This window comes from Aedes albopictus, chromosome 3, assembly GCF_035046485.1.
Source record: "Aedes albopictus strain Foshan chromosome 3, AalbF5, whole genome shotgun sequence".
Classification (NCBI taxonomy): Eukaryota; Metazoa; Arthropoda; class Insecta; order Diptera; family Culicidae; genus Aedes; species Aedes albopictus.
The window spans coordinates 369,790,701-369,809,475 of NC_085138.1; the positions used below are offsets into that span (position 1 = coordinate 369,790,701).

The 18,775-nt window shown below is 46.5% G+C and overlaps 4 protein-coding genes across 4 annotated transcripts; 2 read left to right on the forward strand and 2 right to left on the reverse strand.

Moving 5' to 3' along the window:
• On the forward strand, positions 1 to 2,849 carry LOC109432314 (pre-mRNA-splicing factor syf1 homolog). The gene is made up of 2 exons (XM_019708653.3): positions 1 to 173; positions 253 to 2,849. The coding sequence occupies exons 1-2, from the start codon at positions 132 to 134 to the stop codon at positions 2,803 to 2,805; spliced, it is 2,595 nt and encodes an 864-aa protein (XP_019564198.3). The 5' UTR covers positions 1 to 131; the 3' UTR covers positions 2,806 to 2,849.
• Positions 2,850 to 5,218: 2,369 nt separating this feature from the next.
• On the reverse strand, positions 5,219 to 11,466 carry LOC134289571 (eIF-2-alpha kinase GCN2-like). Its single transcript, XM_062855562.1, has 6 exons — positions 10,963 to 11,466; positions 9,709 to 10,900; positions 8,970 to 9,637; positions 7,728 to 7,942; positions 6,239 to 7,670; positions 5,219 to 6,176 (listed from the first exon to the last, which is right to left on the reverse strand). The coding sequence occupies exons 1-6, from the start codon at positions 11,190 to 11,192 to the stop codon at positions 5,294 to 5,296; spliced, it is 4,620 nt and encodes a 1,539-aa protein (XP_062711546.1). The 5' UTR covers positions 11,193 to 11,466; the 3' UTR covers positions 5,219 to 5,293.
• Positions 11,467 to 15,313: 3,847 nt separating this feature from the next.
• Positions 15,314 to 15,888, forward strand: LOC109432316 (enhancer of yellow 2 transcription factor). Its single transcript, XM_019708656.3, has 2 exons — positions 15,314 to 15,519; positions 15,590 to 15,888. Exons 1-2 carry the CDS (start codon positions 15,464 to 15,466, stop codon positions 15,810 to 15,812), a joined length of 279 nt encoding a protein of 92 aa, XP_019564201.1. The 5' UTR covers positions 15,314 to 15,463; the 3' UTR covers positions 15,813 to 15,888.
• A 227-nt stretch (positions 15,889 to 16,115) lies between these two features.
• Positions 16,116 to 18,567, reverse strand: LOC109432315 (F-box only protein 42). Its single transcript, XM_019708655.3, has 3 exons — positions 18,183 to 18,567; positions 17,736 to 18,123; positions 16,116 to 17,584 (listed from the first exon to the last, which is right to left on the reverse strand). The coding sequence occupies exons 1-3, from the start codon at positions 18,301 to 18,303 to the stop codon at positions 16,273 to 16,275; spliced, it is 1,821 nt and encodes a 606-aa protein (XP_019564200.3). The 5' UTR covers positions 18,304 to 18,567; the 3' UTR covers positions 16,116 to 16,272.
• Positions 18,568 to 18,775: the final 208 nt, after the last annotated feature.

Consider the following 18,775-nt stretch of genomic DNA (forward strand, 5'->3'; position numbering starts at 1 on the left):
AGCGAGAAAGAAAAAAAAACAAACGTTTTGAAATCACACCAAAAATTGGTGGAAAGTGCAGTTAATCTTTAATTTTTCCGCCTAATTTTAATTGAAACATAAATTAAACAGACTCAAATCGTCAACCAACAATGCCGATTTCATCGGAAGTGAATCTGGCGGATGTATTCTTTGTAAGTATGCGTATTTTATCGAAAAATCAAAGACGCTCTTTGGCTAACCACACCGTTTCCCTCTCCCCCTGTGATCCAGAACGAGGAAGACCTCCCGTACGAGGAGGAAATCCTCCGCAACGCGTACTCGGTCAAGCACTGGATGCGCTACGTGGAACACAAACGGAACGCGCCCAAGTTCGTGATCAACACGGTGTTCGAGCGGGCACTCAAGGAACTGCCCGGATCGTACAAACTGTGGTACAATTATTTGAAAACGCTGCGACGGCAGGTCAAGGGGAAGTGCGTGACCGATCCGGAATACGAGGAGGTGAACAATGCTTTCGAGCGGGCGCTGGTGTTTATGCACAAAATGCCGCGGATTTGGATGGATTACTGTTCGTTTATGACGGGGCAGTGTCGAATTACGCGGACTCGGCAGGTATTCGATAGGGCGTTGCGGGCGCTGCCGATCACGCAGCATCAGAGAATTTGGCCACTCTATTTGCAGTTTCTGGGGAAGTTTGACATCCCGGAAACGGCGGTTCGGGTTTGGCGGAGGTATTTAAAGCTTTGTCCGGAGGATGCGGAGGAGTATGTGGAGTTTTTGACGGGGATCGGGCATCTGGATGAGGCGGCGCAGCAGTTGGCCAGCATCGTGGACAATGAAAACTTCGTTTCGAAGCACGGGAAATCGAATCATCAGCTGTGGAACGAGTTGTGTGAGCTGATTTCGAAGAATCCGGATAAGGTGCACTCGCTGAATGTGGATGCAATTATTCGAGGAGGGTTGAGACGGTACACGGATCAGCTGGGGCACTTGTGGAACTCGCTGGCGGATTACTACGTGAGAAGCGGATTGTTCGATAGGGCGAGGGATATCTACGAGGAAGCTATTCAAACCGTAACGACGGTCCGGGATTTTAGTCAGGTGTTCGATGCGTACGCTCAGTTCGAGGAGTTGAGTTTGAGCAAGGTGATGGAAGAAATGGCCAAGAATCCGACTCCGACGGAAGCAGACGAAATCGACGTGGAATTGCTGATGGCGCGGTTTGAATATCTTATGGAACGTCGATTGCTGTTGTTAAACAGTGTTCTGCTTCGACAGAATCCACACAATGTAGCTGAGTGGCACAAACGCGTTGAACTGTACGAAGGAAAGCCTCATGAAATAATCAACACGTACACGGAAGCTGTCCACACGGTGCAACCGAAGTTGGCAGTGGGAAAGCTATACACGCTTTGGGTAGAGTTCGCTAAATTCTACGAAAAGAACAAGCAGCTGGACGATGCCCGTATTGTGTTTGAGAAAGCGGTTCAAGTTGATTACCTCAAAGTGGACGAACTGGCTAGCGTTTGGTGCGAGTGGGCCGAGATGGAGATCCGCGCGGAAAACTTCGACAACGCGCTGAAAATCATGCAACGAGCCACAGCAATGCCCAAACGAAAGGTGGCCTATCACGATGACACGGAGACGGTTCAAATGCGCGTCTACAAATCGCTGAAACTCTGGTCCATGTACGCCGATCTAGAGGAATCTTTTGGAACCTTCCAAACCTGCAAGCAAGTTTACGATCGAATCATTGATTTGAAGATTTGCACCCCTCAAATCATCATCAACTATGGATTGTTCCTGGAAGAACACAATTACTTCGAGGAAGCATTCAAGGCCTACGAGAAAGGCATCTCGCTTTTCAAATGGCCGAACGTGTACGACATCTGGAACACTTATCTGACCAAGTTCCTCAAACGTTACGGCGGACAGAAGCTCGAACGCGCACGTGACTTGTTCGAACAATGCCTCGACGGTTGCCCCCCGGAACTCGCCAAAAACCTGTACCTCCTCTACGCCAAACTCGAGGAGGACCACGGCCTCGCCCGCCACGCCATGGCCGTCTACGAACGAGCCACGACCGCCGTCAAAGAGGACGAAGCGTTCGCCATGTTCAATCTCTACATCAAGAAAGCCGCCGAAATCTACGGAATCCCTCGAACGCGCCAGATCTACGAGAAGGCCATCGAGGTCCTTCCAGAGGCCCAGTCGCGCCAGATGTGTTCCCTTTTCGCCGAGATGGAAACCAAACTCGGCGAAATCGATCGAGCCCGGGCCATCTACGCGCACTGCAGTCAGATGTGCGACCCCAGGATAACGGCCGACTTCTGGCAGACGTGGAAGGAGTTCGAAATCCGCCACGGAAACGAGGACACCATGCGGGAGATGCTCCGGATCAAGCGCTCGATCCAGGCGACGTACAACACCCAGATCAACATGATGTCGGCCACGTTGATCAACTCGGCGGTGACCGGTGCCGGTGGTACGGAACCGCGGGATGCCATGCGGGCACTGGAGGCCAAGGCGGCGGAAACCAGCGCCAGAGCGATCGCGGCGGTTGGAGCCAGCGGGGGGAACATCATGTTCGTTCGGGGGGAGACCCAAGGCGGGTCGAAGAAGGAGGACAAGGTGGTCAACCCGGACGAAATCGACATCGACGACGACGAGGATGATGAGGACGATGAGGAAGCTGAAGGTGAAGAAGGTGCTGAGGAAGAGGACGTTAGCAAGAAAATGCCCGTCGAGAAGCAGGCGATTCCATCGAAACTGTTTGGCAGTTTGCGGAGAGAGGAAGAGGACGATGACGAGGATGGTGAGTAGAATTTTAATTATTGCAATAGAAATTAAAATGTGACACAATCAAATGGGAATCTTTGGATGTGGTGTCGGTCAAAGATGACATCCATGGGATCGTGAAATTATATTTTATTTCGAATTGATCTAACCGCCGGAAGACGATAGTGGCATTTGAAAAGACTAGGAGAATTTCTTGTAAACGACAAGATGCTACGATCTTTAAAGATTTTCAGGAAATATTGAAGACTTTTCAAATCTGACTTATATCAAATGCATTGTCTAACAAAAGTTTTTAAGAAACCCGACAAGGATATCAAAGAATATCAGTTTTTATTTTCTAATCCCAATGTTATAAAAAACGCTGCGTTAAGTTTCATCTGCCTGAAAGAATCTCGGGAGTAAATCCGTGAAAGACTCCTTGAGTAATCCTTGAAAGCATCTAAAGAAGAGTTCCTGAGAGAATCCTGGAGGAATCTCTGAAGGAACTCCAAGAGAAATTTAGGAAGTAATCACGAAAGGATTACTGGAGAAATCATCTCGGAAATACTTCCTGAATGAATCCAAGGAGAAATCTCTAAAGGAAATAAATGAATATAAATGTAAAAATGCTGGAATTCTCGCAGGAATCCCTAAATAAATCTCTTGTTAGAATTCCGGAATCATTTTCGAGAGAAATCAATTATGGAATCCGGAAAAAAAAACATTAAAGAATCCCGGAGGGTATCCTTTCCTCGGGAGAAATCCCTAAAAGAAACCCGGAAAGAATCAATGAAGGAATCCCGGTAGAACTCAATGAAGGAATCCTGAGAGGAATTCTTGAAGGAAGCCTGGTAAAATGTTGGAGTAATCTCTGAAAAGTCTCAAAAGGAGTTTTTTTTACATTTCCTGGAGGAATCCTTGAAATGTTTCCGAAAATACCAAGGAGAATTCCCTGAAAGAATCATTGAAGGAATTTTTGTAAGAATCCCGGAAGAAATCCCTGGAAAAATTCCCGAAAGCATCTCAGAACCCCTGAGAAAGTTTCAGGAAAAATCCCTGAAAGAATCTCTGTTGGGAAGCACTGGATCAACCTAGTGGTCAACCACTCGCTATCACCACCAACATTGCTATGCTCACTGCACTGGTTGCAGCTTGACTGCTACCCGTAGATGCGCGAAAGCATAAAAAACTACAACAAAATCAGCCATTGTAAATAGTCCGCGCGCTTCCCGCGAATGCATGCACGTTTTAGTTCGTTCTTTTAATAAAGTTTTATTTGTGTTATTAATGTACGTTCGCGTCTAATTTATCTCTGAATGAATCTCAGGAGGAATCTAAAGAGAACCTGTACAAAATCAAAGAATAAATCCCGGATGGAATCCCCGAAAGCAGCCCACGAAAAATATTTAAAGCAATCCGGGAAACCCAGAAAGAATTCTGGAGGAATCCCTGGCGCAATCTCGGGAAAAATCGAGAAAAAAAAAATCGGCAGTAACCACGATATCCATCCGGAAAATATCCTTGAACAAATCCCGGAAGAATTCTATGTAGAAATCTCTATATGGAGCCCAGGAGGAATCAATGACGGGACCCCAGAAGGAATTTCTAACGGCATTCCAGAATTCTGGAGGAATACTTGAAGGAATCCCAGGAGAAATCCCTAAACAAAACCCAGCAAGGTTCCTTTGAGGAAATCCCAGAAAATATCCTGGAAGGATTCTAAATCCATTGAAAAGTATTAGAAGAAATCAATAAAGAAATCCCGTTAGGAATCTCTGAAGATTTTCCGATGAAATCCCTGAAGAAAGCCTTAAAAACCCAGTATTTTTTTTTCCTTGAGAAATCAATGAAGGTATCCCTGAACTAAATCCAGAAATACCTAAAAGTATCATTCAATCAAGAATACATGAAAAAATCCAAAAATAATCACGGGAGAAATCGTAAAAAGCATGCCCAGAAGAAATTCCTCAAGGAATTCCAGGAAAAAACCCTAGAAGAATCCTGGAGCAGTTCCTGATGGAATCTCAGAAATAATGTGTGAATGAACCCGGTTTATGAGTATTTGGTGTTTTCATCAAAAGATGCACAGATCAATGAGTTCACGGGAAGTTGTCAAATCGGCTGCATCAACGATCGATCGACAACGGACCAGATCATCGCCGTACGGCTAATTCCCAAGAAATGCCGTGAAAACCAGGTCCCAACTCATCACATGTAGATCGATTTCAAAGCGGCATACGACAATATCGACAGCTTGGAGCCATCTGTGGGAAATCATGAATAAGGACGACAGCAATCAAAATGGGTGGAGGGAAAGAGAAAAGATAGAACGAGATCTGTCAAGCATCGAGCATTGTGGTGTAGTGTTGATGATCATCTGTTATCATAAATGTGACGTTGAACAAATGAATGTATGTATGTCAGGGCTTTCGAATCAAATCAACACACCAGAATATACTTAGGTATTTAAAATTGATTCGACATCTATATTCTTACATAGGACCTACCTTTAACGTTAGGACTAAAACGGCATCTACAATATAAGCCGACAGAAGGAATCTACCACGCTGTAGACTCCAACCACCGGCATGGCTTTGCTCTCACTGAAAATATCTACAATCTCGCTGTAGATTTCCATGATGTTCCGTTTGTACTTGGGGAATCGCTCGATCAGGGACTTCAGCTCGACCGAGTTCGGGGAACCTTCGTCGTTGCTGCACTCGGTCGGATCGATTAGTCCGATCAATCCCCGAAGTGGCGCATTCGGCAAGTCAACCATAATAAGGGATATCTTCTCCTTTCTCTGGAACTTGGACAGCACCGGAGATAGCCTGTGCTCGACCTGATTTTCGTACCGTCGTTTCTTACTGTTGTTCACCTTTTCCGAGGTGAGGAAAATGAGATCCAGCGATGGAGTGCTGTTGTTCGCGTTCTGGGTACCCAACGAGGGGACGTTTTTGGTCGAAGTGGAACTCGTTAGGGCCACGTTCTGCAGGGCTGTCGCTACCTCACTGGCCGATGGGTCCGGACGGAGTATTTTGAGAATGTAACCTAACAGCTCCGGACGAGTTACGTGGCACTCCTGGAAGCGATCGTGGCTCCAAGTGCGAACTCGCAACTCACCGCCTTCACCGAGCATCACCACCACGTTTGCCCCAACTTCTTTGGCGGATTCCTCCATCGAAATGGTACCTTCCAGTATTCCGGTTTTGATGCCATGGGACCAGAGGGAACGAAGAATTTGGACTACTTCTTTCAAAGGGGGGCGTGATCCGGTTATGCTGATCATGACTTCAACTGGTTCACAACCGCACGTCGGACCGAGAGCGTAAACCAGCTTGTCCAGGTGGAAACTGAACCCGGCACCGCTGAGCTCGACCTTGGGAACTTGCAGCCCGTTACTGATTCCGGATATTCTGAAATGTTCGAGAAATTGATTACTACTTGTCACCTAGGTTGTGCCGCATATCGAACTTACTGGAATTCCGCAAGCTTCGTGTCGTATCGACCACCGGCAGCGATTGTCGTCAGTGGATTCTTCTTCTTGGCCTTCAACTCGCCGACCAGCTGCCAAACGACGCCACCTCCCCTGGCCCGTTCGTAGTTGACCGGCAGCCCGGGGCAGACGACCATCGGTATCTGCACTCCGAGGCCTTGGGCCAACGAGGCAACCATTTCCAGCTCTCGGATGGCTACCTTGGCCAGGGCGGCTGCCTCACCGCGGCCTTTGTTCAGCGTTTTCAGCAGGGTTCCGTTGAGCTGCGACAGGGACATTTCATTCTGCAGGGCTTCACACAGGTAACCGGTGTTGACTTTGATTCCGGGTTGGGTGATTTGACTGCTGACGGAGGCGATCAGTTGGAACTTGGAGATTTTAGCGTCGAAGAAGTCCAGGACAATTTCAAATAGTTCCTTGTACTTGTCCGGGGGTACGTTACAGTGTAGTAGGATGGATCGGAGAAGGCTGATGTGGTTTATCCGGAAGAACACGTTTCGCGAAGGATCGAGCAGGTTGAGTTCGCGCATAATCTCGTTGGCGATCAGGATGAGTTCGGCGTCGACGATCAGGTTGCCGCGGTTTGGAGTGACCACGTCGAAGGCGCATTCGTAGACCTGCTTTGGATGGAAGTTGAACACCTTCTTTTCGCGGTAGACCCGTCCGATCGAGTAGCGCCGGATGAATTTGATGCCATTGAGGGCAACGTGACGCAGAAATGGGACTCGGAGATCGTCCGGAAGACAGACTATACTACCAGAGTGGGTCATCAGTTTTACGGAATTGTTCCGGGCGTTGGATTTGGTGTACGGGGTGAGCAAGGGAGTTACCACTTCGATGGCGCCGTGTTTCCGGAAAAGTTCAATGATTTTGGATTTGACGTAATCGAATCGGGGAATTATCGGTACCATGTCCAGATGGTAGCTGAGTTCGCAAACTGTATCGCTTTCTTGGGCGAAGCACCGGGCTATCAAGTGCTTGTAGTGACGCGATTGAGGATTGGACAGGACATGTCGAACGACGTCCTGGATTTCTCCGGCTTCGAGGCGGATCGGTGGAACGAGTTCGGAAGAGAGCAGTTCCTCGGCGGTGGGCCTTTTTCCGGGATCATGGTTCAATAACCATCGGATCACTTGAATTTGTTGTGAATACTTGCTCTCGTTGGAGATGTGCTCAGGGAAACGTACCGTATCCGAACGGAGGTCCATGAGAGTTTTGACCCGCTCCATTCCTGTGGCCAGTGGAGGTGTACTCATTTCGAATAGGATGATGCCCAGCGAGTAGAGGTCAACCTTTTGATTGTAGGTTGACTTCGAAGCATTCCCGGTGAGCTCGGGAGCTACGTACAGAGCGGTACCAACTTTGCCGGTCAATGAGTTTCCCATGTCCAGTGAAGTTATTTGATGACTACGTTCTGTAAGCGCAGAATCTTAGAGAACAACTGGCTGGAAGTGATCATACAAATACATACCTTGATGCTGATTCTGAATGGCTAGAATACTGGTAGTGGCCAGACCAAAGTCTCCGATTTTGACCTGATCTCGCGAATCGAGGAAAATGTTCACCGGTTTCAGATCTCGATGGATCATCCCTTGCTGGTGGATGTGGCTGAGACCTTCTGCAATCTCCCGAAACAGACGCCACACGCGATCAACGTCTTCGTAGAGATTGGAGTCGATGGCGGTTCTGGAACGACAATGAGGAAAATTAGGTACATTACGGAGACTTGAACATAGAACGTAAAAACTAGGGATAGGTCATGTCTGAGACATAACCGAAATCTGACGTAGGACTAATTGCATGCAAATGTTCTGCGAATGAACAATATGCAGTTTGCAGCGCAAGCTATGAAAAGTATATAGGCTCGTGCATTTCTAATTGAATATAATAGGATAGAAAAGCTTAAGTTTTGGAAAGCAGAAAAACTTTTAGGGCAAAACATGGCCATTTAGAAGTAATTGTACAACCTTATTCGTCCGTCGAGAGATAGATTTTTCATTCAATCCCTGAAAGAATCGAGGCCCCGACGGACGAAAGCGACGCCACTCGCAAAAATCGTCCATCGGGCGGATTTTCTTTTGGATTTTGCTGCTGCCGTTGCCAGCGCCGCCGCCGATCAAACCCCTGAAAGATTTGAGGCCCCAACGAACGAAAGAGACCCATCTCGCAAATTTTCTTTTGGATTTTGCTGCTGGACGCCGTCGCCGATTGATCCGAAAAGAATCGATGCTTCATTGGACAGAGAGCGGTTCCACCCACTTACTCATCCGCGGATTTTTTTTTTGGGATCTTGCTGTTTCCACCTATCTCGCTGCTCGGCAATAATTCGTGTCCGTCCGCTTCTGTGTGCCGATAAAATGGTTGAGATGAGTGTTTTGCGCCACTTATATAACTTGCGTCGTGTCGCTAAGCATCGTTTTGATGCTTGAGTGTTATTGGTTGGCTAAGACAGGCTTCGAGTTATTAATAATTTGCAATAGTTGTTTGATTGAAATCAATAGTTTCCTCCTATTGACAGAATTGTTGGCAATATTTCTTATCATTTGATGTAAACATATCGAAAATTAATTCATAAATAATTAAGTAATAGGTGTTCAAAATCTCCCCTGCAAACGTAACGGTCTCGATTTTTAGAATATTGAAATGACACTCGGTATAGAAAAGAGATACGTAGTCCTACGTCAAAAACATTCCCCGTTACGTCTACACTAACCTCAACGTGCTCTTCTCGCAGAACTCCATTTGAATGTACATGTACAGAACTTCGAGACTTCCGCCGCCTGCACTGTCCGGTCGGGCCTTATCACCGGTAACACCCTCGCTAAAACTCCCATACGTTGCCACCTCTCCGTTCGAGTCAACGAATTCGATTCCATCGGAACTGTCGTCCTCATCATCATCGTCGTCGTCATCGCTGCTACTCGAGTCCAGAGCCATACAATCCAGTCCCCATTCCGCGTTCTTATCGTTGTTCTTCTTGATGACCTTGGTGGTGGTCGGCGCTTGGACACGCTTCGGAACACTTCCTCCACTGATCGACCAATCGCAACTGGATTCTACGCCGTTCTGCTGCTCATCGCCGGGACTCACCGCTTCGACCCAACTGTTGTAGTATCGAACCACATTCTCGTGGTTCAGCCGGGAAAGCAGTTCGACCTCGCGGGTCATCTTTTTGTAGAACTGTTTGCTTCGAGCTGGCAGCAATATTCGCTTGATTGCGTACTGACGGTTGTCCAAGATGTTACGTACTTTCAACACATCACCGTAGGCTCCTTTCCCGATGTGTGAGAGGACTTCGAATTCCGTTTGGAGTCGAGATTTTTCCGCGGCCAAGTTTGTACTCATGAAGGCAGGCATCGTGTGATTCGATCGATCAACTACCTGGAAAAGTATCGATCAAAATGGGAATAATCAACCTCGATCGATTTGCGTGGCTCAGTAAAATGACTCACCTGCAATTCATTCGGCTTTGGTTCCCGAGGAGGATGATGCTTTTTCCTAGGAATGTCCTGGAACAGGATCGGTCGAAGAAACGGATGCTCCAGAAGATCCGACGCGGAAATGGTTCTCTCCGATTTGCAACGATCGATGAAGTCCTTCATTTCTGAATGAGCGGTGAACAGAGATTCAATTAGGGACCCCAGAGCAGGAAGGTCACTCCGGACACACTGCTGGCCATTAATGAGCTCCTGAATGTAGGCAATTAGTTTGAAATCTGCAACTCTGATGGAACCACTGTTGTCGATGAAAACCGAGGAATCCGAAAGATTGTCGTGTGAAACTCCATTATTGTGCAGATAGATTAGAGCTTCCAAGATGCCTTTTGCCACCATACTAGCGCCTTCCGCGGACCAACCCAAAGACCCGGAAATTGTAAAAACGCTTGTTCCGAGGATGAAATCCTGCGCTACAAATACATCGATTCCTTCCTTTCCGACCCTGCAGTACACTCCCTCGTAGGAAATCAAATTCTTGTGTCTCAAGTTGGTCAGATTACCCATCTGCCTTTCCAGCTCGTAGACCACTTCATCCGCGGTTTTCCCGGAGATCGTTTTACCCTCCTTGTCCAAATCGATGTTCCACTCCGACAAATACAGCAACTGACCCGTCTGGACGTCAATACCCGAATAAGCCACACAACCGCGCTGCGAATGCCCCAAGCAGGATCCCTTGACCACTTTCTTCCCATCCCGGAAGAACAACGTCTCACTCCTTCGATGGTCCAAACAAACAGAATCCAACCCGCGGAAGTTGTTCCCCTCGCTGTTGTCCGACGAGCTCATACTACGATGCATCGGGCTGGCCTCGTTTATGCTCTGTTTCGATTCCCGCCTCGTCTTCTCCAATTCCTTCTTGCGCTTTTGCAGCTCATCCCTTATCACTTGCTTGCGTTGATCTTCTTCGGCCTTCAACGTATTCAACCTATCGCGAGCAATCTTCTCCTGATTGGCCAACATCTCGTCGTAGAAGCTCCCCTTCGGAGGTGCATTGTGTTTATGTAGGAAGCCCTCCACCGTTGCGGCCAACTCATAGATCATAACCTCGCCTTTCAGTTGGTCAGCTTGCTTCTTCAGTATGTCCAGCAGCTCCTGTACCAACGCATCCGATAGACCCCTTGTGTTTTCGAGTTCGATTTTCGGCGGACTGAAACCAAACACAATCATTGAAAAAACATTCTAATCCCCCATGTTTCCTTCCGAACTTACTATTTCGGGTAGTTTCTGGGACACGTCACCTTCATCTCCGTCCGGACGTAAATCTCCCGGGCCGAGCCCTTTTGCGGCGTTAGCTTCACTCGCACCTCCAGCGGACGCCATTTTCCGCCGGTCGTAGGGCGCAAATCTTCCACCTGCGTTTCGTAAATGGAACGAATCACCTCCAGCTCCGTTTCCTGTCGTTCCCGGAAGGTTTCCTTGCCGTTGTTGCCAGTGGCCATGGCGCTCACTGACGGGGGTGCCACGCTGGACCACTAGCGGCGGTGCATCATTATTGATGATTCGCACTTGAACTTGATAATGCACAACACGTATTACAACTAATTCTTACAATTTTATATCGATACTGTTAGAAAAACTTAAAACAGGTGGAAAATTGTTCAAAATTCTGATCAACTAGAGCCAAAATATTGCACCATACGGAAATTCACCGCAAACTAGAGAAAATTTGTGTGTTATTTTGCGACTTGGTCGGCCGCAGTGTTGCCACTTTTAAAGCCGTGCTTAGACTTTTCGAAATCTGCATCATGCGTGCGAATATGATGTATTTAATAAAAATTGTATCCAAGTAGATCCAAGTCTGTATCCGATTCTAAAACTAAAATAAACCTAGGCATTTGTACTTAAAAATTCTTGTATCAATCTCTGTCTCAATACGGCCACAAAAAAAGCAGTAAAAAAATTACATGATTACAGAAATGTCTGCATACCTGACATCACTGGTAAGTTGCGAATTTGGAGATCACAACAAAAATGCTTCGTGTTTTTCGTGTCTCTTCGTGAAAACATCTTCCGAGCTAGGGATGGTCAGGTTTTCGTGAGCTTCCTGCCGGAGCTTCACACAAGGCCAAACTACACTGAGCGAAAACACCCTCCCGAAAGTGAATTATCCAGGGGGTGAGAAACTTGGCACACTTCATTTTGTGCCAAATGTGCCGGTGATGTGCCGAACGTGCCGAAGTGTGCCAGCGTGCTGGCAGTCATGCTGTCAGTTGATTAATTTCTTTTTGTGTATCTGGCAACCTTTCGCTTGTTTTGTTTTGCTCCTGCATCTTCATTGAAATTTATACACTGCAAAAACTGCAAATATTTATTTTATGTTTCATACACATATATTTTTGCAATTTGTCTGGACAAATGATGTTTATGTGTTATCACACATAATTACATATTTTTGGTATAAATCGTTTTGATGTGTGATTACACATAAAAACATACTGAATGACAAATAAAATCAATACTTGTGCTTAAATGTTTTTTTTTGGAAAATAAAAGTTTTACCAGTGATGAAAAATCCACAATGCAGTTAAATTGATTTATTAACAAGTCAGGAGCTCAGGTAAAAAGAGCCAAACACCGTATTGCACTGGGAAGTTGGTTGATTGATCACGACCAGTGAGAGGCCAATCGATCAACTTTGCAGCTCCGAATGATGATCAAAACTGCACTCTTCGTCCGAGTTTCCAAGTGTTTATCGACATGAAGCAATTGATGATGACTATTTCGTACTCCAAGGAATGAAGCTGCGATGATTTAGGTAAAATAACTGAACAATTCCTGCAGCACCTGTTTACACTCAGTCGCCATTTTTTCACTTTGCGCATCTCTGGCGGCTGACACTGACGCTAAGCATTGTTATTATGTGTGAACTCACATATATTTTTGCTATGGGTGTTAACACATACCAAGTATTTGTGAAACTAATCTAAAGCATAAACAACAAATATCTTGGTTATATTTTAGTTAATAAAACTTATATGTGGAAAGACCAGTTGGATCGATGTGTATTTTCACACGAAATAAATGTTTGCAGTTTTTGCAGTGTAGTCTATTTTACGAAACGACAACAGTGTTGATATTGATATTAACACTCACGGGCTTGGGCGCAACCTCCTGTCAAATTTTCATTCATGAAATGAGCGATCAGCTGATCGGAAACGTCTCGTAAAATGGCTCATTGTAATAAAAAATCGATTAAAAAGCAATATCCTTATCTCCTGATTTCAGTATAGAAACAGGAAGACTTGACCTTGATGCTGCAGCTAAGAAATCCAGCGCTTTGCGTCCTCATTCTTGTTACGCCTTTAGACACAGCTAGGAAGGAAATTTGCAGCTTTCGAGCTTCAAAAACATTCCATATTTGTTGCATTTTTTTCCAAAGTATTGATAAAAGTTGTTTTCGTTCTTCATTTTCTTTTTCCCCAAAAAAAAAACATAAAAAAGTGTTGCCAGTTTGATAACAGCCAGCGTCATAAATGTGCCGAAAGTGTGCCGGCGAGTGTGCCGGGCACTTTGAGCCGAGTTTCCCACCCCCTGATAGAAGTCAAAACACCGACGAACCGACGTGACAGCTAGAACAAATAAATTCAAATTTGTTGTCCCCGACGCCATGATGAAAAATAGCCGAACACTACCGCCTCCTCTATAACGGCTCGCGTTGTTTTGATTGCATGATTCCAAACCCCCGTGTATTCATATAGGAAGAGGTTCGTGTCTGCGCTGATTTGACAGAAGCGTTCGCTCGTTTCGCTGGTTGACCGTTAAATTTGGGGGGGACAGTTTTGAATCATCACTTTCACGTCGGTTCGTCGGTGGTCAAAACTCAATACCCGACGCCATTTTGGAATCCAAGATGGCAGACTATAAACCCAACATGGCGGTCATGGAATGGTGGATTAAGCTATGATATTATGCAATATGGGTATCTATCGATCGGGCTTGATGAGTAGAAGTCAAAAATCAATATCCGACGTTATTTTAGAATTCAAAATGTTGGACTATAATTCAAGATGGCGCGCCATAATCCAAGATGGCGACCATGGAATGGTGATTTGAGCCATGACACTATGCATTATGAGCATCTATTGATCGGGCTTGATAAATAGAAGTTAAAATCGATGTATGATGCCATTTTGAAATCAAAGATGGCGGACCCTAATCCAAGACGCCGGACCCTAATCCAGGATAGCGGGCCCTAATCCAAGATGGCGGGCATGAGCTATGATACCATGCAATATGGATATCTATGGATCGGGCTTGATGAGTAGAAGTCAAAAATCGATATTTGCCGGCATTTTTAAATCCAAGATGGTGGACTATAAATCCAAGATGGCGGACAATAAATCCAAGATGGCGGCCATGGAATGATGATTTGCACTTTAATATCATGCAATATAAGTATTCATCGATCGGGCTTGATAAGTAGAAGTTAAAATCGATATTTACGCCATTTTGAAATCCAAGATGGCGGACTGTAAATCTAAGATGGCGGTCATGAGCTATGATACCATGCAATATGGATATTTATCGATCGGGTTTGATGAGTAGAAATCAAAAATCGATATTTGACGTTATTTTTGAATCCAGGGGGTGAGAAACTCGGCTCACTTCATTTTGTGCCAAATGTGCCGGTGATGTGCCGAACGAGCCGAAGTGTGCCAGCGTGCTGGCAGTCATGCTGTCAGTTGATTAATTCCTTTTTGTGTATCTGGCAACCTTTCGCTTGTTTTGTTTTGATCCTGTTTCTTGCATCTTTATTGAAATTTATTGTAATCAAAAACCGATTGAGAAGCAATCTCCTGATCTCCTGCCTGATCTCCTGATTTCAGTATAGAATCAGGAAGACTTGATCTTGATGCTGCAGCTATAAATCAAGCGCTTTAGGTGCTTATTTGTTACGCTTCCCGTAAAACACAGCTAGAAAGGAATTGCAGCTTTCGAGCTGCAAAAACATTCGATAACAGTTGCATTTTTTGCAAAGTATATAGAAAAAGTTGTTTTCGTTACATTCTTCTTCATTTTTTTCTGCTCCAGAAAAAAAAATAAATAAAAAAAGCGTTGCCAGTTTGATGACAGCCCTGTGACAGCCAGTTTCATAAATGTGCCGACGAGTGTGCCGAAAGTGTGCCGGGCACTTTGTGCCGAGTTTCCCACCCCCTGAGGTCAAACCAATGGGGGTAGACGGTAACACCATAGACTAATTTCAAGACCTCGATGTACCAAAGAAAACGATCAAATTTTGTGTGTCCAGTCCGGTACCCAATAATCTTCATAACCGTGTATTTTTTTCCGTGTAAATTGCCTTTTGTGTAAATTATATTTAGCGTGTTACACTGATCTGACAGCTCTGACGGTAAGGGACTAAACATAAATTACGTAAAGTGGGTACCCGAGGATTGTTCACAATCTGCGAACTTGACTGCGGAAAAAATCGCAACCATAACACCTTTGAATGAAGATTCATCCATTGAGTGGTGGGCATTTTCGTTCAGTGTATAACAACTGACAGCATCAAACTGTCAAACCCGCGTGAGAGAACTTTTCCAAGTTCTTCTCTCGGTTCTCTCTCCGTCCATGAGTCGGAGTCGGGTTCGAGTTCGATCAAAACAAAACGCCATCGAACAACGCTGTTGGACCATCTCGCGTCCTTTGTAGTCCTGAAACAATCTTTAAATTCGCGAAACCGCGTCGTTGAATCTCCTGTAAAGCAACAATGACCTTCACCAAGAGCGTGGATCAAACGACAATCCTCCAGGGCGACCGATCAAAGTGAGTATCTCTGGTTTCTTCAGAACCGCTCATCGATACTAACATACTAACCCCTCCGCCATCACCATAGGCTCAAGGATCTGCTGCGGCTTCGGCTCAATGCCTGCGGTTGGAGCGACCAGGTGCGGTTGCTGTGCCGGGAAGCCATCAAAGAGCAGGACTCCATCAACTGTGACGCCCTGGTGCAGCAAGTGACGCCGAAGGCCCGCGCCCTAATACCGGACACCGTCAAGAAGGAACTGCTCCAGAAAATCAAAACCATCCTGGTCCAGCAAGAGGGCATCGATATCTAGAGGTAAATATATTGGGCGGGCTTTCAGCAGTGGAGAGAGTGACGATGAAATAAATTGGAATAGGAGTTTAATTGTATATCCTAAAATCGTTATTTCTGAGAAGGCATTGAACATTACTACATGATGGGTAGATTTATTTCATCAAACAATTTTAATATGACGAAGCCACGCCAAGAATTTTTAAGAGTAAAATTGAAGAGTAAAAATTGATCGATTGGTATTGTTAACCTGATTCTAGGTCTCTAATATCTTCAGGAAATTTGAAAAGTATTCAAGACTTGGGTTGAATTAAAACATCGTAAATGAACGAAGAGAGGAAAGGTTTTTATTTAAACAGCTTATCGAAACATTGTTAATTTAGAAAGCAATTATACCATATTCATATAATACAAGAAAAATAATCAATAGAATCTAGCTCTAAATCGAAAAATGAAGAAAAGCATGCCGCAGCGCGTGCAATTCAAACTACCGTCGTCGGAACCGTCAGGAAGTGAATCGCATTGGTAACGCTGGAACTCTCCGACTTGGGGTTCTTGTTGAGACCCCCGAACACAATCAGTTCCCCGTTTCCGCTGACCATGGTCGAGAAGGTAAAATGGTCCGGAGCTCCGGCAATCAGGCCGCTGTTTTTCGTTTCCTGCCACTCAATGGAGGGCTCTTCGTTGGTGAGCAGCTGTGAGATATCACAAACGTAGATTGCCAGCCCGTTGCGTTTGATACGCTTCGGGGTGACGGGAGGAGCTTCCAAGGCGTGACGGGCGGCAACGGCTGCAGCAGCGATGGCAGCTGCAACGGCCGCGGCATGTTCTTGTTGTTCTCTCTGCTCCCTTCGCATGGCGGATATTTTCTCTTCCATTTTGCGGAGACGCTCCAGCTGACGTTCGCGAGAGGCGTGCACTGGTGGGGGATTACTTGGTGGGACACTGAAAGCGGCCATGGCCATGTGACCATGCTCGGAGGGAGCCTCGTTGAAACGTTTCGGCAGCATGCGATCGTCTTCCTGTTGGTGACGATAGAGTGGACTGCGTATGGCAGGAACGGCTCTGGATGGGCCAGCGATCGGGGCCAGGTGTGAATTTGGGGAGGGAACTCTGGAAGGGCCTGGTCTGGGTTCCGGATCTCGGGGTGGTCCGCTTTGAGCTGGAACTGCTGGGATCATGGGAACCACAGGAACAGGCGGCGGTGGAGGTAATGGCGGCCTTACTGGGTTTTGTCGTGGCGGAATATTTGGTTCTGCTGGTCGCTGTCGTTCCCCCGGGTTTGCCGGACGTGGTCGTCCGAGATTTGGTGGATGCAATCCTTGATTCGCTGGTCTGTGCTGTCGCACGATTTGGAAATCATTGGGAGAGGTTGGTCCTAGCACAATAACTTTCGACCCCACATTGCAGGCCGGGTAGCTCCAATTGTGTATTACTGTCCCCCTCTTGTTCCGGATCTGAACGTTCCGCCAACGCCAAACATCATTCCTCATGTCCAATAGCCATGCATCATTGAATATTCGATTGACCCCGCCGGTGCCTCCCAAGATCAAAATGTGATCTTCTCCCACTGCCATCTGAAACTGACCGTAACGAGCGGGTGGCTTTATTTCCGAAACCTGAGGTCTCTTCCAGACCAGCTTCTCCAAGTCCAGCACCCAGATGTCGTTCGAGGTGCCCAAGTTTTCCATTGTTTTCTGATAGCCGCCGAACACGATCATTTTGTTGCGATGTACCGTGGCCGAGTGACCAGTCATTGGCGGAGGCCCGAACGCTAGATTGTGAATGGTCCACCTAGAACAACAAAAATCAATTTAATTTAATGATAATGCAGAAACATATAGGTACACATTTCCTTTCCAAATGTGTATATCGTGGGCATGCTGAATACCAACACCTTCATAGCTGTGGCTACATGGGTCCCTACCCTCTATGAACCGCTTACCTATTATCCGCAATATTGTACAGATGCAACTCGTCGAACAGTGTACACAGCTGAAACGGTGCGTACGAATGTCTCCAGCCACCGAACAACACCAGCCGTCCCTTGTAGCAAACCAGCGAAGCACCGGCCTTCGGCGAAGGATACGTCCCCATCGAAATGGGCCGAATCCACTCGCGACGGCTCAAATCAAACCGCCACAGGTCGTTGAAAGTCGTATCGTACGACGACGCCCCACCGAACACGTACATCGAGTTCCGGTGCAGCGAACTGGCATGGGCAAACCGAGCCGCGATGCTGGGAGTTTGGCTGTTCAGAACCTCCCGCCGCCAGCACAGATTGAAATCCAGCAGCCCCTTCTGAAGCGTTGCCCTCTTCCGCATCTGCACATCTGCGAATTCAATCGAGTCAAATCAAGATGTCCAATAGAACGTCCAATCAGATACTCACTCATGGCCAGCGAGGCCCACCGTTTGCAAACCGCGGCGCATTGTTCCAGATCCTGATACGGCGGAATCAAACCGAAAATAAACTCCAGGATTTCGTTTGGGAGGTCGTTGATGGATGCCATCGCGCTGAGCTTTGCGGCCCTCCCGCAATGGTTCCCTTCGTTGTGCAAAATTCACACCCGCAACCAACCAGTGGATTATTGATTTTTCGATCAAACACTATAGGCGAAGGCCAACCAAATTGGAAATTGGACAAAGACGATTTTGGTGATCTTTTTCGCAGGTAAACAGTCGCGATTTTCTTTCTTTTCGCGAACGAATGACACTCTTTTTTGCGTTTTGAAGGGTTTGGCAGATGCGCGAGAAAACAAACTTCACACGCACAGCTGATGTGGAAACCCGATCAAAAACCGCAAGTGCTGTTTGAGACATGCTGTCAGTTGAGAACAGGGTCGGATCGAAAGCGAGGGAGGAACCCTCACGAAGATCAGGGGGTGAGAAACTCGGCACACTTCATTTTGTGCCAAATGTGCCGGTGAGGGAACGTTCAAAAATTACGTCCAACATTTTGGGGGGAGGGGGGGTCCAAGAAAG